The sequence below is a fragment of the Xenopus tropicalis genome, chromosome 10, assembly GCF_000004195.4.
Source record: "Xenopus tropicalis strain Nigerian chromosome 10, UCB_Xtro_10.0, whole genome shotgun sequence".
Lineage (NCBI taxonomy): Eukaryota > Metazoa > Chordata > Amphibia > Anura > Pipidae > Xenopus > Xenopus tropicalis.
In genome coordinates, this window is record NC_030686.2 from 2,492,765 (window position 1) to 2,514,909 (window position 22,145).

Genomic DNA, 22,145 nt, shown 5'->3' on the forward strand with positions numbered 1-22,145 from the left:
TGAGGAATTTCTAGCAACCGTCCCGGCCGCATTCTCACCGCTTTGACTTAAAGGCACGGATCCCCTTTCACTTAACTTTTACTGTGTTACAAAATGGTCCAGTTATAAGCAACTTTTCAATTGGTCTTCATTATTTTTAATATTTTTATAGTTTTTGAATTATTTCCCTTCTTCTTCTGACTCTTTGCAGCTTTCAAATGGGGGTCACTGACCCCGGCAGCCAAACCCTATTGCTCTGTGAGGCAAAAAAAACTGGAGTTTTATTGTTACTTTTTATTCCTTATCTTTCTATTCAGCCCCTCCCCTATTCATATACCGGTCTCTCATCCAAACCGCTCCCTGGTTACTAAGGTAATTTGGACCCTAGCAACCAGATAGCTGCTGAAACACCAAACTGGAGAGCTGCTAAACAAAAACTGAAATAACTAAAAAACTACAAATAAAAAATGAAGACCAATTGCAAATTGTCCAACAGTTAAAAACTCTTTCTCTGTGAAGCTATCATATTTTTTAGGTTACTTTTTATTACTTATGTCCCTATTTGGGTCCCTCTCCTATTCATACACCAGTCTCTCATTCAAACCACTCCCTGGTTACTAAGGTAATTTGGATCCTAGCAACCAGATAACCGCATTTCCAAAATGGAGAGTTGCTGAATAAAAAAAGAAAATGAAGACCAAGTGCAAATAGTCTCAGAACATTACTCTTTACATTACACTAATACACCTCTGTATATATAGCAGGAGCCATTTAGACACAAGTACCCAATGTAGAGTGTAAGCTCTTTTGGGCAAGGCTCTATTCACCTCTTGTATCGGTTACTGATTGCTTTATATGTTACTCCTTGTAGAGTGTAAGCTCTTTTGGGCAGGGCTCCCTTCCCCTCCTGTATCGGTTACTGATTGCTGTATATGTTACTCCTTGTAGAGTGTAAGTTCTTTTGGGCAGGGCTCTCTTCCTCTCTTGTATCGGTTACTGATTGCTGTATATGTTACTCCTTGTAGAGTGTAAGTTCTTTTGGGCAGGGCTCCCTTCCCCTCCTGTATCGGTTACTGATTGCTTTATATGTTACTCTGTATGGCCAATGTATGTAACCCACTTATTGTACAGCGCTGCAGGATATGTTGGCGCTTTATAAATAAATGTTAATAATAATACATTGCAGTGATGTGACATTTAGGCCATAACTCTTCCCATTTCTCTGTCGCCCCCTGCAGGGAGTAAAGAGTACGGCTGCCTCTGTGAGTGGCGGCTGGGGAGCCAGGCTTTTTATCTACTAAATGGCAGAAAAACAAAATAATTACTGTTTGTGGGTAATTCTAACCCAATCCACAGGCTGTGAAGCTGCCCCCCTGTAATGTATAGGGGCCACACAACCAAACGTTGCTACAAATCCCGACGCACAGCAGCTTTTAGTTGAATTTATTACAGAAACTCCGTCAGAGAGAAAACCCATGATACAAACGGCATTTTGTACAAATCTCTATGAAATGAGGCAGAGGGTAAATTCAGCCCCGCCATTAAGGGAACAAACATAGAAACATATGGAACATTCCCAGAATTCCCAGCACCAGAGCAGAACTGTGCCCAGTGCGGTAGGTCCAATGGCTCCAGGCCATGAAGTTTTAGCAGAACCACTGTTGCTAAGGGTTGCTGGGAGTTTCTTAGTGAATAGCGAACAGGGGGGCCAAGCCATAGCACTGCCAGAGACTCCATTATATTCCAGGACTGGGGGGCAAATCCTCCCCAGCAGTTCATATCCCAAATGGGGTACCAGCTGAACAAAAATGTCCCTTTCATTGAAGAGTCTGTGCCCTTAATCCTGGCACAGTTCTGCCAACATCCCCCGATATCCCCTTCATTATACGTCTCATTCATTCCAACAGCTGGGCACCCCCCAACTCCTGCATCATCTCCTTACTATATATCATACAAGGAGGCCCCCATGGCACAGTGACATTCACTGCCAACCCACCATCTTGCCATTCTCCAGCCTATATCTGCGTTATGCCAGCCTGTGCTCTGGCCCTAAGAACCCTGATCATTGGATAAGTCGTTTCCCATATTCCTTTGCAGCTGACAGTCCTGCCCTGTGTTCCCACTGCTGCCGCCCTTTGGGTTAATGTTGCAGTTGCGCATGTTAATCAGCAGGTCGATATTGTGTGGCTCATTCATCTTCATTCTCTTGGGGTCATTAAGGGAACAGTCAGTCTCTCTCTTCCCTCCTTTCTTCCCTGTATGGTGCGGCTCCCCTGCACTGTCTGTACCGACTGCCTGCACTGCACCTTCTCCCTCTGATACACTAACCCCACTGTCTCCTGCCCCCTCTGATACACTAACCCCACTGTCTCCCCCATGCATCTCTAGACTGTCTCCTGCCCCCTCACTCCCTTTCCCTGTACCTAATAACTTCTCCTCTCCTAACTCTCCCCCCGTATCTCCTTTTTTAGCACTTCCTGGTCTCCCAGTTTCCTTCTCTTCTTCCCTTGTGTTCTCTTCCTTATCGGAACTTACTGGTTTCCCAGGGTTCTCTCCTTCCCTTACGTTCTCTCCCAAGCCTTGTTTATTGGCACCTCCTGGTCTCCCAGTCTCTGTACTGTCTAACTTCACTCTATCAGTTTCCTCACCTCCTAGAGACCCCTTTCCTTTTACATCTCCCCCAGTATCTCCTCCTTCAGCACTTCCTGGTCTCCCAGTGTCCTCTCCTTCCCTTACGTTCTCTCCCAAGTCTTCCTTATCGGCACCTTCCGGTCTCCCAGTCTCTGTACTGTCCAACTTCCCTCTATAAGTTTCCTCACCTCCTAGAGACCCCTTTCCTTCTACGTCTCCCCCAGTATCTCTTCCTTCAGCACTTCCTGGTCTCCCAGTGTCCTTAGCTCCTTCCCCCATGCCCTCTTGGATATCAGCACTTCCTGCCTCTCTTCCCCCTGTACCATTTAACTTCCCCCCTTTAGGTTCCTTACCTACAAACCCCTTCCCTTGAAACTCTCCCCAAGTACCTTCCCCTTCAGCACTTCCTTGTGTGCCAGTGTCCCCTTGCAATTCTTCCCCAGTATAATCTCCAACAGAACTTCCTGCTCCCTTGGTGTTTTTACTCTCTGCTCCCCCAGCCCTGTGCAGATCTTCCCTAGAATTTCCTTCAGCAGCATTTTCTCCCTTCACAATCCCTTTCTGCCCTTCATTTACACTTCCTCTTCCTGAGTTCCCACAATTCCCTTCACCCTCGTCTGGTGTCTCACTATTTTCTCTGCTCTGTGGGGCCTTTGCTGCTCTATTTCTTAAGTAACTCCGAGGCCCCCATATAAACCTCCCTTTGTCTGGGAAATGCTCCCAGGCAAATAGTACCAGCTCCTTGCGCTGCTCTCTGTCCCGCACAGTAAACATGAAATAGTCCAAGGCGCTGTGTCGGACATTGGGCAGCTCCTTATGCACCAACGTCTCCTCCAGGAAGAAGCGGACGAGTGGAGCTTGGAAGCGCCCATAGCCCAGTTCCCCCAAACACTTCAGTATCCGTGTGATCCGCAGGTTATTGTGCCCCCGGCTGCAAGGGAATGGGGCAAATATCAACTTATTAACAGAAACTACTGGGAATATTCCTGCCATTTCCCTCTCAGTGCCCAGAAGCCCCCGATTCAGAGACCATGGAACTTACCGATTGAGATTACTGAATCTTTCCTTGTAGTTTGGGGCCCGGGCAACTTCCCCAGAATCCTCATCCCTCAATTCTATGCCATAGAAGTCCAACATAAGCCTGTAGGCCTCACGGAACCTCCTCATGGCGTCCTTATCTCCTTTCAGTGCCTGTAAGGGAAACACAGACCATACAGTGAGGGGCCGGGGGGGGGGGGGGGTAAGGTCTCTATGTGGGGTCCCAGCCCAGCCAATATGGTACCTCAATCTCCCGCAGTGTCAGTGGCTCCGCACACCAATTCATCCCCCTCTCCCGAAGTGGGAACAGCCTGCAGAAAATAAGAAAGATCTCTATATAAATATATAGGATAAATATATATATCCCCTTACATCCCCCCTCCACCCTGTACAAGAAGAAGAGTAACTGTTGCTCTAAATCCAAGAGTAGGACATATAATCTGAGTAACAGAACCCGGAGAGACTGTTAGTACTAAACCCAACTGTGTCTATTGCTCCCAACCCACATAAGAGGCTCCTAGAAGTCAATAAGAGCAGATAATAGTGTTGGATTTCTCATGTTTCTGTATTTTTACCCCTGTGCCTTTACCCCTTTTACCCCTGTGCCCCCCTCCCATACTCACCACTGGATATAGGAATGGTTCTCTTCCAGTTGGACATAATCTCCCCTCCAGTCGCTAAGCATCGTATCTATGTATTCCCCTGCGTGCAACAAAAAGCTGCATTATATCCCAAGTACTGCCCAATGGTTCCTGCAGGAAATTCTGAGACAATTTGCAATTGGTCTTCATTTTTTTTTATTATTAGCAGTTTTTATAAGTTATTTCACTTATTGTTCAGCAGCTCTACAGTTTTAATTTTCAGCAGCTATCTGGTTGCTAGGGTCCAAATTACCTTAGCAACCAGGGAGTGGTCTGAATGAGAGACAGGTATATGAATAGGGGAGGGGCTGAATAGAAAGATAAGAGATAAAAAGTAACAATAACAATAAAACTGGAGCCTCACAGAGCAATAGGGTTTGGCTGCCGGGGTCAGTGACCCCCATTTGAGGAGGCAAATAATTCAAAAACTATAAAAAATGAAGACCAATTGAAACGTTTCTAAGAACAGGCCATTCTATAACATAGTAAAAGTTAACCTTAGGGTGAACTGCTCCTTTAAAAACAGAAATTTCCCATTTTTTCCACCTTGGAATAATCTGGATCACATTTTTCTGGGACTCACCATTGGGCTGAAAAGGGTTCTGGTTCTGGTAGAATTGCAGATTTGGCATCTCCTTACTGTCCTGTGGCACAGAGACAACAGGTCAAATACAAACTGGATCGACGGTAGGGAGGGGAATGGGGGACAGAGACAGGAAGTCAGTGAGACCGACAGGGGCAGCAGGAAGGGGGGCACCACTGGGCACTATGGGTACTTTCTCAGATCTATTTGGGTATCTTACATCAGGTTTGTAATGAAAGATTTCCCCAGCGAGTGTCTCAGCAACCTCTGGCTGCAGCTGTAGGGGAACCCAGGGGGGTACACTGGGGTGCCACCTGCCCTGGCATGTAACTACATTTGCCCCCAGTGCCCTCCAGCTGTGAGTTCAGCCAAAATACAGAGCAACTTACCTGTTCCTCTTTGCCTGGATACCCGTGCCGGTAGTTCTGCATGTCCCTGGCTGCCCTGGCACTCCGACATGCCCCCTATATAAGGGAAACACACGACTGGGGTGTGAGAATGAAAGGGGGGGGGGGGTTCAGATTAAACACTGTATTAACATGGGTATTAATGCTCGGGGCACAGAGTCGCCATTTCCTGGGTATTAATGCTCGGGGCACAGAGTCGCCATTTCCTGGGTATTAATGCTCAGGGCACAGTGAAACCATTTCCCGGGTAATAATGCTCGGGGCACAGAGCCGCCATTTCCTGGGTATTAATGCTCAGGGCACAGTGGAACCATTTCCCGGGTATTAATGCTCGAGGCACAGTGACGCCATTTCCCGGGTATTAATGCTCGGGCACAGCGGAACCATTTCCCCGGTATTGATGCTCAGGGCACAGAGGAACCATTTCCCGGGTATTAATGCTCGGGGCACAGAGTCGCCATTTCCCGGGTATTAATGCTCGGGGCACAGAGTCGCCATTTCCCGGGTATTGATGCTCGGGGCACAGAGACGCCATTTCCCGGGTATTAATGCTCGGGGCACAGAGTCGCCATTTCCTGGGTATTAATGCTCGGGGCACAGAGTCGCCATTTCCTGGGTATTAAAATGCTCAGCCGGCCAACCAGTGAAACAATTTCCCGGTACTAATGCTCGGGGCACAGTGAGCCCTTTTCCTGGGTATTAATGCTCAGGGCAACAGTGGAAACCATTTCCCGGTTTAATGCTCGAGCAAAGTGAACGCCATTTCCCGGGTAATTAATGCTCGGGGCAACAGCGGAACCATTTCCCGGTATTGTGCTTCAGGGCACAGAGGGAACATTTCCCGGGTATTCAATTGCTCGGGCACATAGAGCCGCCATTTCCCGGGTATTAAATGCTCGGCGGCACGAGCTCCCGCATTTTCCCGGGTATGATGCTCGGCGGGCACAGAGACGCATTTTCCCGGGTATATCTAAGCTCGGGGGCACAGAGTCCGCCATTTCGCGGGTAATTAATGCTCGGGGCACAAGTCGCCATTTCCGCGGGTATTAATGCTCGGACGCACAGAGTCGCCATTTCCGGGGTATTAATGTCGGAGGACAGTGGAACCATTTCCCGGGTATATAAATGGCTCAGGGCACAATGGAACCTTTCCTGGTTTAATGCTCGGGGCACAGTGGAACCATTTCCCGGATATTAATGCTCGGCGGCCAGAGCCACAACCATTTTCACGGTATTTAATGCTCGGGGCACAACTGGAACCATTTCCCGGGTATTAATGCTCGGGGCCAATGGAACCATTTCCCGGGTATTAATGCTCGGGCACAATGGAACCATTTCCTCGGGTATTATGCTCGGGTGCACAATGGAACCAATTTCCCGGGTATTTAATGCTCAAGGGCACAATGGAACCATTTCCCGGGTATTAATGCTCGGGGCCAGTGGAACATTTCCCGGGTCATTAATGCTCGGGGCAACAGTGGAACCATATCCCCCGGGTATTATGCTCGGGGCACAGTGGAACCAATTTCCCCGGTAATTAATGCTGCGGGGCATCAGTGGAACCATTTCCCCCAGGTATTATGCTCGGCGGCAACAGAGCCACCATTTCCCGGTATTTAATGCTCGGGGCACAGCGCCACCATTTCCGGGTATTAAATGCTCGGGCACAGAGCCGCCATTTCCGGGTATTGAAATGCTCGGGGCACAGTGGAACATTTCCCGGGTATTAATGCTGGGCAGCAGGCGCCATTTCCCGGTTTAATGCTCGGGCACCAAGTGGAACATTTCCCGGTTCTTTAATGCTCGGGGCAACAGAGGCCGCCAGTTCCCGGGTATTAATGCTCGGGGCAGCAATGGAACCATTTCGGGTCATTAATGCTTGGGGCACAGGCCGCCATTTTCCCGGGTATTAATGCTCGGGGCACACGAGCCGCCATTTCTCGGTAATTAAAATGCTCGGGGCAACAGTGGAACATTTCCCGGGTATTAAATGCTCGGGGCACAAGTGCGCATTTTCCCGGGTATTAATGCTCGGGCACAGTGGGAATCTCCCGGGTATTAATGCTCGGGCAAATGGAACCATTTTCCCGGGTATTAATGCCGGGCACAGAGCCCCATTTTCCGGGTTATTAATGCTCGGGGCACAATGGAACCATTTCCCGGGTATAATTTGCTCGGGCAACAAGCCACCATTTCCGGTATTATGCTCGGGGCACAGAGCCGCCTTTCCCACGGGTATTAATGCTCGGGGCCAGGCCACCATTTCCCGGGTATTAAGTGCTCGGGGCACAGTGAAACATTTCCGGTATTAATGCTCGGGGCACAATCGGAACCATTTCCCCGGTATTATGCTCGGGCACAATGGAACCATTCCCGGGTATTAATGCCGGGGCACAAGTTGAAACCTTCCCGGGTATTAAATGCTCGGGGCACATGGAACATTTCCCGGGTTATTGATCAATGCTCGGGCCAGAAGCCGCCATTTCCCTAGGTATTAATGCTCGGAGGCACAGAGCCGCCATTTCCGGGTATTAATGCTCGGGCACAGAGCCCGCCATTTCCCAGGTTTACTGCTCGCGGCAACAGAGCCGCATTTCCCCGGTATTAATGCTCGGGGCCAAACAGAGCCGCCATTTCCGGGTATGTAAGCTCGGGGCAGACGCCATTTCCCGGGTATATATGCTCGGGGCACAGTGGAACCATTTCCCGGGTATTAATGCTCGGGGCACAGAGCCCATTTCCCGGATCAATGCTGCGGGGGCACAGTGAAACATTTCCGGTATTAATGACTCGGGGCACAATGGAACCTTTCCTGGCGGGTAATTAATTGCTCGGGGCACAATAGGACCATTTCCAGGTATTTAATGCTTCGGGGCACAGACAGCCGCCATTTCCCAGGTATTAATGCTCGGGGCACAGAGCGCCATTCCCAGGTATTAATGCTCGGGGCAGCAGAGCCGGGCCATCTTCCCCAGGTATTAATGCCTGGCGGCAGCAGAAGCCCGCCATTTCCACAGGATTAATGCTCGGGGCACAGAGCGCCATTTCCAGGTATTAATGCTGCGGGGCACAGAGCCGCGCATTTCCGGGTATTAATGCTCGGGCAACAGAGCCGCCATTTCCCGGGATTAAGCTCAGGGCACAAGACGCCATTTTCCCGGGGTATTATGCTCGGGGCACAGTGGCAACCATTTCCGGGTCTTAATGCTCGGGCCAGAGCCACATTCGGGTATTAATGCTCGGGGCACAGTGAAACCTTTCCCGGGTAATTATGCTCGGGGCACAATGGAACCAATTTTCCCGGGTATTAATGCCTCGGGGCACATATGGAAACCATTTCCCAGGTATTAATGCTCGGGCACAGAGCCGCCATTTCCCAAGGTATTAATGCTCGGGGCACAGAGCCGCCATTTCCCAGGTATTAATGGCCTCGGGGCACAGAGCCCGCCTTTCCAGGTATTATGCTCGGGGCACAGAGCCGCCATTTCCCAGGTATTAATGCTCGGGGCACAGAGCCGCCATTTCCCGGGTATTAATGCTCGGCACAGAGCCGCATTTCCCGGTATTAATGACTGCGGGGCACAGAGCCGCATTTCCCGGGTATATAATGCTCGGCGGCCACAAGAGCCGCCATTTCCCGGGTATAATGCTCGGGGCACAGAGCCGCCAATTTCCCGGGTTTAATGCTCGGACGGCACAGAGCCCCATTTTCCGGTATTAATGCTCGGGCACAGAGCCGCCATTTCCCGAGGTATTAATGCTCGGGGCACAGAGTCGCCATTTCGGTATAATAGCTCGCGGCACAGAGTCGCCATTTCCCGGTATTAAATGCTCGGCGGCACAGAGGTCGCCATTTCCCGGGTATTAATGCTCGGGGCACAGAGTCGCCATTTCCTCGGTATTAATGCTCGGGCACAGAAGTCGCACATTTCCCCCAGGGTATTTTAATCGCTCGGGGCCAGGAGTCGGATTCCCGGGTATTACTGCTCGGGGGCCAGAGTCGCCATTTCCCGGGTATTATGCTCGGAGGCACAGTGGGAACCATTTCCCGGGTATAATGCTCGGGCACAGAGCCGCCATTTCCCGGTATTAATGCCGGGGCACAGAACCGCCATTTCCGGGTTATTAACTGCTGGGCACAGAGCCACATTTCGCCGGGTATTTATGCTTGGGCACAGAGCCTGCCATTTCCGGGTATTAATGCCCCTTTCGGGGGCGGCACAAGTGGAACCATTTCCCGGGTAATTAATGCTCGGGCACAGTGGAACGCATTTTCCACGGGTATTAATGCTCGGGCACAGAGCCGCATTTCCCCGGGGTATTAATGTCCGGGCACAGAGCCGCAATTTCCGCGGGCTATTGAATGCTCGGGGCACAGAGCCCATTTCCCGGTATTAATGCTCGGGGGCCAGAGCCGCATTTCCCGGTAATAAATGCTGGGGCACAGAGCGCGCCATTTCCCGGTATTAACTGCTCGGGGCCAGAGCCGCCATTTCCCGGGTATTAATGCTCGGGGCACAGAGCCACATTTCCCGGGTATAAATGCTCGGCGGCACAAGTGGACCATTTCCCCGGTATTAATGCTCGGGCACAGAGCCGCCATTTCCGCGGTATAATGCTCGGGGCACAGAGCCGCCATTTTCCCAGGTTTAAATAGCTCGGGGTCACAGAGCCGCCATTCTCCGGGTAATTAATGCTCCGGGCACAGAGCCGCCATTTCCGGGTATTAAAATGCTCGGGGCACAGAGCCCGCCATTTCCGGTATTAAATGCTCGGGGCATAAGAGCCGCCATTTCCGGGTAATTAATGCTTCGGGGCACAGAGTCCGCCATTTCCCGGTATTAATGCTCGGCAGCAGTGGAACCATTTCCCGGGTATTAGAGTGCTCGGGGCACAGAAGCCGCATTTCCCGGGTATTAAATGATCGGGGCACAGAGCCGCCATATTCCGGGTAATTAATGCTCGGGTGCACAGGAGCCACCATCTTCCCGGGTATTAATGCTTGGGGCACAGAGCCGCCTTTCCCGGGTATTAATGGCTCGGGCACATGGAAGCATTTCCCGGTATTAATGCTCGGGCAAGAGGCGCCATTTCCGGGTATTAAGCTCGGGGCACGAGCGGCCATTTCCCGGGTATTAATGCTCGGGCAGCAGAGCCACCCATTTCCGGGTATTAATGCTTGGGGCACAGGCCGCCATTTCCGGGATTAAATGCTCGGGGCACAGTGGAACTCATTTTCCCGGGTTATTAAATGCTCGGCGGCACAGTGGGACCATTTCCCGGGTTATTAATGCCGCGGCACAGTGGAAACCATTTCCCGGGTATTAATGCTCGGGGCACAGTGGAACCATTTTCCCGGTATTAATGCCGGGCAACAGAGCGCATTTCCGGGTATTAATGCTGCGGGCACAGAGCCGGGCCATTTCCGGTATTAATGCTCGGGCACAGAGCCGCATTTCCGGGTATTAATGCTCGGGGCACAGAGCCGCCATTTCCCGGGTATTAATGCTCGGGGCACAGAGCCGCCATTTCCCGGGTATTAATGCTCGGGGCACAGAGCCGCCATTTCCCGGGTATTAATGCTCGGGGCACAGAGCCGCCATTTCCCGGGTATTAATGCTCGGGGCACAGAGCCGCCATTTCCCGGGTATTAATGCTCGGGGCACAGAGCCGCCATTTCCCGGGTATTAATGCTCGGGGCACAGAGCCACATTTCCGCGGGTATAATGCTTGGGGCACAGAGGCCGCCATTTCCGGTATTAAATGCTCGGGGCAAAGTGGAAACCATTTCCCGGGTATTCAATGCTCGGGGCAACAGTTGGAAAACATTTCCCGGATTAATGCTCTCGGGGCACAAGTGGAACTCATTTCCCGGTATCTAATGCTCGGGAGGCACGTGAACGCATTTCCCGGGTATTAATGCTCGGGGCACAGAGCCGCCATTTCCCGGGTATTAATGCTCGGGGCACAGAGCCGCCATTTCCCGGGTATTAATGCTCGGGGCACAGAGCCGCCATTTCCCGGGTATTAATGCTCGGGGCATAGAGCCGCCATTTCCCGGGTATTAATGCTCGGGGCACAGAGTCGCCATTTCCCGGGTATTAATGCTCGGGGCACAGTGGAACCATTTCCCGGGTATTAATGCTCGGGGCACAGAGCCGCATTTCCGGGTATTAATGCTGGGGCAATCAGAGCCGCCATTTCCCGGTATTATGGCTCGGGCACAGAGCCCGCCATTTCCCGGTATAATTGCTCGGCGGCACAGAGCCGCCATTTCCCGGGATTAATGCTGGGGCAAGTGGAACCATTTTCCGGTATTATGCTCGGGGCACAGTGGACATTTCCCGGGTATTATGCTCCGTGGCAGCAGTGCCGCCATTTCCCGGGTATTAATGCTCGGGGCACAGTGGAACCATTTCCCGGGTATTAATGCTCGGGGCACAGTGGAACCATTTCCCGGGTATTAATGCTCGGGGCACAGTGGAACCATTTCCCGGGTATTAATGCTCGGGGCACAGTGGAACCATTTCCCGGGTATTAATGCTCGGGGCACAGAGCCGCCATTTCCCGGGTATTAATGCTCGGGGCACAGTGGAACCATTTCCCGGGTATTAATGCTCGGGGCACAGTGGAACCATTTCCCGGGTATTAATGCTCGGGGCACAGTGCCGCCATTTCCCGGGTATTAATGCTCGGGGCACAGTGGAACCATTTCCCGGGTATTAATGCTCGGCGGCTCAGAGCCCGCCAATTTCGCGGGTATTAATGCTCGGGGCAGCAGTGGACCATTCCGGGCTATTAATGCTCGGGCGCCAGTGGAACCATTTCCCGGGTAATTAATGCTCGGGCACAGAGCCGCGCATTTCCCGGGTATTAATGCTCGGGGCCCAGCGCCGCCATTTCCGGGTATTATGCCGCGGCACAGTGGAACCATTTCCCGGGTAATCTAATGCTCGGGCACAGGCCGCCATTTTTCCGCGGGTATTAATGCTCGGGGCACAGAGCCGCCATTTCCCGGGTATTAATGCTCGGGGCACAGTGGAACCATTTCCCGGGTATTAATGCTCGGGGATAAATACTAAGGGTTGGGCTCTCTCACTCCTGCCTGGGGAATAGGGAAGGGCCCCTTTACTGTTCCATGTCCCCCAAGCTCAGCCCCCCCCCATCCCCCCCAGTTGCCATGGTTACCCGTTACCTACCCGCCTGGCCTCTCTCTCCGGACAGTCGCTCCTGAATTGCTCCTCTCCCTCCCAGGTGGAGTCGTACTCCCGCTCCCAGCGCTCTTCCCATTCGCAGGACATGTTCCCGCTGTCACTGGGCAGCCAGAAGCGGGGGAAGGCCAGGCAGGGCAGCAGGGTGCCGAGGGCCACAGGGCGAGTCACAGAGTGCGGGGTGCTGCCCACTTTCCGCCCGTGTCAGGAACCGAAACTGAAAGCGGGCGGAAGTAGCGGAGCCTTACCGGGAAGCGAGGGGAAGTGAGGTCATCACGCAGGCCGCTGTTGCTATGGAAACGTGTCTCAATCTGCCGAAACAGTCCAATTGTAGCCCCGCCCATCCGCTGCATCTCCTTTTGGGGGGCAATTGTGTATCTGAACCCAATTAGTCGCCCCCAAACCCCACATAGACCCCGCCCACTTACCCATCAGTCTGTGTGTATGTGTCACATGGTACATTGGATTCTAAACACAAATAAACGTCACAGGCCCCACCCCCTTGCTGGCTAATCTGTGTCACATGGTACAGTTGAATCTGTGAGGGAACAATTCCCTACATGTGAGGAATTCCCCACATAAACTACTTGTTTCCCATTCCTAATGTGCAAAGGGTTTGGCTGAACAAAAACAATTCAGCGAGGCCTGTCGGGGGTGCCCATACATGAATCTGAAGGAAATCAGCAGCGGAAATCTGCCCATGTATGCAGGGTCAGGCTGGGCCGCCGGGCACTGGGAAAATACCCGCCGGGCACTGGGAAAATACCCGCCGGGACACTGGGAAAATACCCGCCGGGACACTGGGAAAATACCCGCCGGGACACTGGGAAAAATACCGCCGGGACACTGGGAAAATACCCGCGGGACACTGGGAAAATACCCGCCGGGACACTGGGAAAATACCCGCCGGGACACTGGGAAAATACCCGCCGGGACACTGGGAAAATACCCGCCAGGACACTGGGAAAATACCCCAGCAGCCCAGACCTGACCCTATTGCCGCTTCCTCTGGCCTCCAATGTCCTCACCTGACGCGTTTCACATATATATGCGCATTCAGGGGAGGACGTCGGACGGGGGGGGGGGGGAGGCACCTTGGGGGGGGCAGTGCTCCTAGGGCAATAGCCCCGGTGGGCCCTGCACCCCCCAGTCCGACCCTGCATGTATGGCCGCCTTTACAGCAACTTGTGAAAGTGGCACCATCACCACACGGCGCCATAACGACAGGCACAGACCTGTTTGTAGTCACTTCCTGTGGAGAAAGCGCTACACAAAGAGTTAATAAAATGTTACTAAAGTAAAACCGTTCCGCTTCCCCATATATTTATACGAAGCTACATGTTCCCTCAGCCCCCCAATAACATCCTTATACAGTGACCCCACCCTGTAAGACTCCCCACATCTCCAGCCAGCGGATTCACCAGCAGCACCGCAATTATTACAGGAGGAACATGTTACTGTACATGTATTTATTTATTTGGCCCAGAGTAAACACATGTGGACCACTCCCAGAATTCCTAGCACCACTTCCTAGATCAAAGACAGTTACCCTGATAGGGGCGGGACTAAAGGCCTCAGGCACCAAAGAAGATTAGGCAACATGGCTGCTGTGTCTCTAACTAAAGAGATCTAATGGGTAAATTTACCGCCACGGTTTCTTCTGCTTTTTCTTCGCTGTGCTCTTTCCTGTCAGTCTGTCCCTGAAGGAGCCTTCCCGTCCCCCTTTAACTGACAAATGCCCCTCCTGCCCCCCAATATCCTTTTTATGTAAGTGCTTTCCTCTCTTTCCTCCTGTGCAGGGCAGGCATTCTAAGAATTCTATTTTTCCCTTTTTTTGCTCTCTGTCTCTCTCATCCTTTACATCTAAAGATTCTCCATTCCTGCGTCCCCTGATCCCCTCATCTTTATCACGCGTCTCTTTCCCATAATGCTCTCTGCCTTTTCTGTCACTCGCCAGATTCCCATGACTTCCTGCCTCCTTGCCCACAGCAACCCTTGCAACTTGTTCCCTTTCTTGACCGACATTTGTGGCACCGTGATTCTCTGAGCCCCTTTCTGCCCTACGCCTCAAGAGATCTCTAGGCCCCCATATAAACCTCCCTTTGTCTGGGAAATGCTCCCAGGCAAATAGTACCAGCTCCTTGCGCTGCTCTCTGTCCCGCACAGTAAACATGAAATAGTCCAAGGCGCTGTGTCGGACATTGGGCAGCTCCTTATGCACCAACGTCTCCTCCAGGAAGAAGCGGACGAGTGGAGCTTGGAAGCGCCCATAGCCCAGTTCCCCCAAACACTTCAGTATCCGTGTGATCCGCAGGTTATTGTGCCCCCGGCTGCAAGGGAATGGGGCAAATATCAACTTATTAACAGTTGGGAATATTCCTGCCATTTCCCTCTCAGTGCCCAGAAGCCCCCGATTCAGAGACCATGGAACTTACCGATTGAGATTACTGAATCTTTCCTTGTAGTTTGGGGCCCGGGCAACTTCCCCAGAATCCTCATCCCTCAATTCTATGCCATAGAAGTCCAACATAAGCCTGTAGGCCTTACAGAACCTCTTCATGGCGTCCGGATCTGCTCTCAGCGCCTGTAAGGGAAACACAGACCATACAGTGCGGGGCCGGGGGGGGGGGGGTCTCTGTGTGGGGCCCCAGCCAATATGGTACCTTAATCTCCCGCAGTGTCAGTGGCACAGCGTATGGATTCACTCCCTTCTCCCGCAGCGGGAACAGCCTGCAGCAAATAACACAAACATTTACCTATTGAAGGGGATCTAAACATATATTTATTGTTGCTGGACTACATTTCCCAGCATGCTTTACCATGTTCTTAAGGGTTCAAGCATTCTGGGAGCTGTAGCTCAGCAGCATTTGGCTGTATTTTTTTTAAACAACATTGCTTGATTAAAATCCAAAAGAATCCTTCAATGAGAATGCAACCTTATCTGTGTAAATCTGGCTCCATTTTATTTGTTCCTGCAACTGGAGCCAAAATGACACAATAACCTCTGCATGTAAGATTATCAAGATGGCTTAACTATTACTTGTATCTGGCATTCTCATTGGTGAATCCTCTCGCATCTGTAATTATGTAATTGGTCAGGCCCAGAAGCAACCCTGGTCACCTACTGCTACATGACCTGTCTGAAACCATTTCAGATCCTTATATCTTTATCATTTACAGTAGGGGGTACATTATACCTTATAATACATGAGTGATACTCAGAGTTCCCTGTATAACTCAGCCTGCAGCCTTGTGCCTTTATATGGGGGGCACAGAACCCCTCAGTGACTGCTAATATCCTTATCATTTACAGTAGGGGGTACATTATCCCTTATAATACATGAGTGATACTCAGAGTTCCCTGTATAACTCAGCCTGCAGCCTTGTGCCTTTATATGGGGGGCACAGAACCCCTCAGTGACTGCTAATATCCTTATCATTTACAGTAGGGGGTACATTATCCCTTATAATACATGAGTGATACTCAGAATTCCCTGTATAACTCAGCCTGCAGCCTTGTGGCCTTTATATGGGGGGCACAGAACCCCTCAGTGACTGCTAATATCCTTATCATTTACAGTAGGGGGTACATTATCCCTTATAATACATGAGTGATACTCAGAATTCCCTGTATAACTCAGCCTGCAGCCTTGTGCCTTTATATGGGCACAGAACCCCTCAGTGACTGCTAATATCCTTATAATTTACAGTAGGGGGTACATTATCCCTTATAATACATGAGTGATACTCAGAGTTCCCTGTATAACTCAGCCTGCAGCCTTGTGCCTTTATATAGGGGGCACAGAACCCCTCAGTGACTGCTAATATCCTTATCATTTACAGTAGGGGGTACATTATCCCTTATAATACATGAGTGATACTCAGAGTTCCCTGTATAACTCAGCCTGCAGCCTTGTGCCTTTATATGGGGGGCACAGAACCCCTCAGTGACTGCTAATATCCTTATCATTTACAGTAGGGGGTACATTATACCTTATAATACATGAGTGATACTCAGAGTTCCCTGTATAACTCAGCCTGCAGCCTTGTGCCTTTATATGGGCACAGAACCCCTCAGTGACTGCTAATATCCTTATCATTTACAGTAGGGGGTACATTATCCCTTATAATACATGAGTGATACTCAGAATTCCCTGTATAACTCAGCCTGCAGCCTTGTGCCTTTATATGGGCACAGAACCCCTCAGTGACTGCTAATATCCTTATCATTTACAGTAGGGGGTACATTATCCCTTATAATACATGAGTGATACTCAGAATTCCCTGTATAACTCAGCCTGCAGCCTTGTGCCTTTATATGGGCACAGAACCCCTCAGTGACTGCTAATATCCTTATCATTTACAGTAGGGGGTACAGTATCCCTTATAATACATGAGTGATACTCAGAGTTCCCTGTATAACTCAGCCTGCAGCCTTGTGCCTTTATATGGGGGGCACAGAACCCCTCAGTGACTTCTAATATCCTTATCATTTACAGTAGGGGGTACATTACTCCCCTACTGTAACAAAAGTGCCCCCTACTGCTGCAGAATTCAGAAACACACTCACCACTGGATATAGGAATGATTCTGTTCCAGCCGGGCATAATCCCCCCTCCATTCTTTCAGCACCGCCTCTATGCGCAGCCCTGCGTACAACACAAACACTCCATTAGGGATTATGGGGGGAAAGGTAAGGTAAAAACTAAAATACAGCCATAAACAACTATCAAAAGAAACACAGGGTTACTTGTCTCCTTTTGTGTCACATGTTCTTCAGAGGGAGCTTCTAGGGCTGTTACTCAGGCAGGTAAAGCTTTTGCAGAATAAGTTCCAGGTGGCACTAATGTGGCAAATAAAATGCCAAATGCCTGTCCTTCTCCTTTAAGGCTCATTTGTACCAACCAGGCTGATACAATACCAGCCACATGGCAACCCTAGGCCCCAGACTGAGGGTGTCGCTAGAGGGCAGGACCTCTGCAGGTTTCTAAAGTTGGGGAAACAAGAGAACTGCAGGGAAAATGGCAGCCGGGCATCTGTACCCAGTATCTGTCAGTAACAGCCGCTGGCACGGGGATACCTGGCACACAGGCATAGTTGTATAATGTGACCCCCCAGAGCCTTGGTGCATAGCCACACCCTGGATTCTTTGTTACTCATGAGTGTCAATGGCGGTTTCTCATTGGCTGTGAATGGGTAGGAAGTGGCCCCCAGGCGTTCCTTACACTGGTCAGAGTGGGCACCACATGGGGGGGTATTAGTAACAGGCTGCTGAGGAAAACTCATTGCCAAATATCTGGCACTTACCATTTGGTTTAAAGGGGCACTGGTTCTGGTAGAACTGCAGGTTCGGCATCTCCTCGCTGTCCTGTGGGATAGGGATATAAACTCAGTGGGAATGGTCTGACAGGGCACCAAGCGTAGGACTGGGCACAGTAACTGGCAGTGCCACCTTACCTTACTGTCTCCATCTTGCCCTACTGTCTCCATCTTGCCCTACTGTCTCCATCTTGTCCTACTGCCTTCATCTTGCCCTACTGTCTCCATCTTGCCCTACTGTCTCCATCTTGCCCTACTGCCTCCATCTTGTCCTACTGTCTCCATCTTGCCCTACTGTCTCCATCTTGCCCTACTGCCTCCATCTTGCCCTACTGTCTCCATCTTGCCCCACTGTCTCCATCTTGTCCTACTGTCTCCAACTTGTCCTACTGTCTCCATCTTGCCCTACTGTCTCCATCTTGTCCTACTGTCTCCATCTTGCCCTACTGCCTCCATCTTGCCCTACTGTCTCCATCTTGCCCTACTGTCTCCATCTTGTCCTACTGTCTCCATCTTGCCCTACTGTCTCCAGCTTGCCCTACTGTCTCCATCTTGCCCTACTGTCCCCATCTTGCCCTACTGTCTCCATCTTGCCCTACTGTCTCCATCTTGCCCTACTGTCCCCATCTTGCCCTACTGTCTCCATCTTGCCCTACTGTCTCCATCTTGCCCTACTGTCTCCATCTTGCCCTACTGTCTCCATTTTGTCCTACTGTCTCAATCTTGCCCTACTGTCTCCATCTTGCCCTACTATCTCCATCTTGCCCTACTGCCTCCATCTTGTCCTACTGTCCCCATCTTGCCCTACTGTCTCCATCTTGCCCTTCTGTCCCCTTCTTGCCCTACTGTCTCCATCTTGCCCTACTGTCTCCATCTTGCCCTACTGTCCCCATCTTGCCCTACTGTCTCCATCTTGCCCTACTGTCTCCATCTTGCCCTACTGTCTCCATCTTGCCCTACTGTCTCCATCTTCCCTAATGTCTGTTGCCCCTTTCCATTGGTGCTTAGTGAGGGCACAGTGCTTAGTGAGGGTCCCGCTACACTGTGCCAATCTCAGAAGAGACAGGTACCCCCCCTTTCGGCTCTGTCACTGTATTTTGATGCAAGTTTCTATATGGTAAGTATCTCCCTGCTACCACCCTGCCCTTACCAACTACAGCTGCTCCCCTGGGGGCCCCACTAGGTGTAGGGGCACAAGCGGCAGCCCCTGAGTATGAACCGAATATTCAGGGAAACACAGAGCTACTCCCAGAGGGACTGACTGGATGTTATTATATTGTGAAACGGCTACTGAAAAGGGACTTACTGTACCTTGATTGCAATAACCCCCTGCAGTAGTGGGAGGAGCCTGAATAACTTACCGGTTCCACTTTGCCCGGATATCCACGCCGGTAGTTACACAGATCTGCCCTGGGAGATCCCTGAAGAAATAAAAATATTTCAGCAATAATTGTAAGCTCACTGGGGCAGGGGCTGATGGGAATGGGATAGGGACCTTAGATTGTAAGCTCACTGGGGCAGGGACTGATGGGAATGGGATAGGGACCTTAGACTGTAAGCTCACTGGGACAGGGACTGATGGGAATGGGATAGGGACCTTAGATTGTAAGCTCACTGGGGCAGGGACTGATGGGAATGGGATAGGGATCTTAGATTGTAAGCTCACTGGGGCAGGGGCTGATGGGAATGGGATAGGGACCCTAGATTGTAAGCTCACTGGGGCAGGGGCTGATGGGAATGTGATAGGCACCTTAGATTGTAAGCTCACTGGGGCAGGGACTGATGGGAATGGGATAGGGACCCTAGATTGTAAGCTCACTGGGGCAGGGGCTGATGGGAATGTGATAGGCACCTTAGATTGTAAGCTCACTGGGGCAGGGACTGATGGGAATGTGATAGGGACCTTAGATTGTAAGCTCACTGGGCAGGGCTGATGGTAATGTGATAGGGACCTAGATTGTAAGCTCACTGGGGCAGGGACTCGATGGGAATGGGATAGGGGACCCTAGATTGTAAGCTCACTGGGGCAGGGACTGATGGGAATGTGATAGGGACCTTAGATTGTAAGCTCACTGGGGCAGCGGACTGATGGGAATGGATAGGACCTTAGATTGTAAGCTCACTGGGGCAGGGACTGATGGGAATGGGATAGGGACCCTAGATTGTAAGCTCACTGGGGCAGGGGGCTGATGGGAATGGGATAGGGACCTTAGATTGGTAAGCTCACTGGGGCAGGGACTGATGGGAATGGATAGGGACTCTAGATTGTAAGCTCACTGGGCAGGACTGATGGGAATGGGATAGGGACCTTAGATTGTAAGCTCACTGGGCAGGGCACTGATGGAATGGGATAGGGATCTTAGATTGTAAGCTCACTGGGGCAGGGACTGATGGGAATGGGAATAGGGACCTTAGATTGTAAAGCTCACTGGGGCAGGGACTGATGGGAATGGGATAGGGATCTTAGATTGTAAGCTCCTGGGCAGGGACTGATGGGAATGGGATAGGGACCTTAGATTGTAAGCTCACTGGGGCAGGGACTGATGGGAATGTGATAGGCACCTTAGATTGTAAGCTCACTGGGGGCAGGGATTGATGGGATGTGATAGGGACCTTAGATGTAGCTCACTGGGGCAGGGACTGATGGGAATGTGATAGGGACCTTAGATTGTAAGCTCACTGGGGCAGGGACTGATGGGAATGTGATAGGCACCTTAGATTGTAAGCTCACTGGGGCAGGGACTGATGGGAATGTGATAGGGACCTTAGATTGTAAGCTCACTGGGGCAGGGGCTGATGGGAATGGGATAGGGACCTTAGATTGTAAGCTCACTGGGGCAGGGGCTGATGGGAATGGAATACGGGACCTTAGATTGTAAGCTCACTGGGGCAGGGGCTGATGGGAATGGGATAGGGACCTTAGATTGTAAGCTCACTGGGGCAGGGACTGATGGGAATGTGATAGGGACCTTAGATTGTAACTCACTGGGGCAGGGACTGGATGGGAATGGGATAGGGACCTTAGATTGTAAGCTCAACTGGGGCAGGGGCTGATGGGAATGGATAGGGACCTTAGATTGTAAGCTCACTGGGCAGGGACTGATGGGAATGTGATAGGGACCTTAGATTGTAAGCTCACTGGGGCAGGGACTGATGGGAATGGGATAGGGACCCTAGATTGTAAGCTCACTGGGGCAGGGACTGATGGGAATGTGATAGGGACCTTAGATTGTAAGCTCACTGGGGCAGGGACTGATGGGAATGTGATAGGGGACCTTAGATTGTAAGCTCACTGGGGCAGGGACTGATGGGAATGGGATAGGGACCCTAGATTGTAAGCTCACTGGGGCAGGGACTGATGGGAATGTGATAGGGACCTTAGATTGTAAGCTCACTGGGGCAGGGACTGATGGGAATGTGATAGGCGACCTTAGATTGTAAGCTCACTGGGGCAGGGACTGATGGGAATGTGATAGGGACCTTAGATTGTATTGAATGGGGGAATGGGATAGGGACCTTAGATTGTAGCTCACTGGGGCAGGGACTGATGGGGAATGTGATAGGGACCTTAGATTGTAAGCTCACTGGGGCAGGGACTGATGGGATGGGATAGGGACCTTAGATTGTAAGCTCACTGGGGCAGGGGCTGATGGGAATGTGATAGGACCTTAGATTGTAAGCTCACTGGGCAGGGACTGATGGGAATGGGATAGGGACCTTAGATTGTAAGCTCACTGGGCGGGACTGATGGGAATGGGATAGGACTTAGATTGTAAGCTCACTGGGGCAGGACTCGATGGGAAATGTGATAGGGATCTAGATTGTAAAGCTCACTGGGGCAGGGGCTGATGGGAATGGGATAGGGACCTTAGATTGTAAGCTCACTGGGCAGGACTGATGGGAATGGGATAGGAATTGTTAGTCACCCCCCCCCCCCCCCCCCCCAGGGAAAGTAGTTCGGGGGCCCGACTCACAGTTCCAGCCCCACAGGTGTCAGTGTTACCGGGCGGTACGTACCCAGTCGGGGCTCACGGTTCCCCTTCGCTCCCTCAGTGCCGCCTCGTCCTCCCAGGTTGAGTTCCACTCCGGGTCCCACTCTCCGGCCATGTCCCGGGCAGCGCTGCCAGTCTCTGTGGGGCGGGGGCAGGTAGAGGGGTATGTGGGGCAAGTTTCCTGGTACAGGGGCAGGTAGAGGGGTATATGGGCAAGTTTCCGGGTACAGGGGCAGGTAGAGGGGTAACCTGGGAAGCAAGTTTCCGGGTCAGGGGCAGGTAGAGGGGTACCTGGGGCAAGTTTCCGGGTACAGGGGCAGGTAGAGGGGTATATGGGCAAGTTT

At 51.4% G+C, this 22,145-nt stretch overlaps 2 protein-coding genes across 2 annotated transcripts; both read right to left on the reverse strand.

The window, feature by feature from the left end:
• Nucleotides 1–1,407: 1,407 nt before the first annotated feature.
• ogfr (opioid growth factor receptor) lies at nucleotides 1,408–12,872 on the reverse strand. Its single transcript, XM_002943198.5, is given in 8 exon segments — nucleotides 1,408–3,541; nucleotides 3,653–3,801; nucleotides 3,893–3,959; nucleotides 4,272–4,350; nucleotides 4,873–4,933; nucleotides 5,262–5,336; nucleotides 12,479–12,658; nucleotides 12,661–12,872. Coding segments are annotated over 8 exon segments (2,307 nt in total). The 5' UTR covers nucleotides 12,844–12,872; the 3' UTR covers nucleotides 1,408–2,028.
• A 1,072-nt stretch (nucleotides 12,873–13,944) lies between these two features.
• On the reverse strand, nucleotides 13,945–22,039 carry LOC101733404 (opioid growth factor receptor-like). The gene is made up of 7 exons (XM_031894516.1): nucleotides 21,827–22,039; nucleotides 19,171–19,230; nucleotides 17,798–17,858; nucleotides 17,061–17,139; nucleotides 15,154–15,220; nucleotides 14,926–15,074; nucleotides 13,945–14,820 (listed from the first exon to the last, which is right to left on the reverse strand). The coding sequence occupies exons 1-7, from the start codon at nucleotides 21,914–21,916 to the stop codon at nucleotides 14,133–14,135; spliced, it is 1,194 nt and encodes a 397-aa protein (XP_031750376.1). The 5' UTR covers nucleotides 21,917–22,039; the 3' UTR covers nucleotides 13,945–14,132.
• Between the last annotated feature and the right edge of the window lie 106 nt (nucleotides 22,040–22,145).

Bases quoted from the DNA above. Each gene is read 5' to 3' on its own strand.
- LOC101733404 (XM_031894516.1), bottom strand. From the start codon at position 21,916: ATGGCCGGAGAGTGGGACCCGGAGTGGAACTCAACCTGGGAGGACGAG. The intron at 17,859-19,170 runs GTAAGTTATTCA...CCTATCCCACAG, and splicing joins ATCCGGGCAAAGTGGAACCG to GACAGCGAGGAGATGCCGAA. The intron at 17,140-17,797 runs GTAAGTGCCAGA...TGTTGTACGCAG, and splicing joins GTGCCCCTTTAAACCAAATG to GGCTGCGCATAGAGGCGGTG.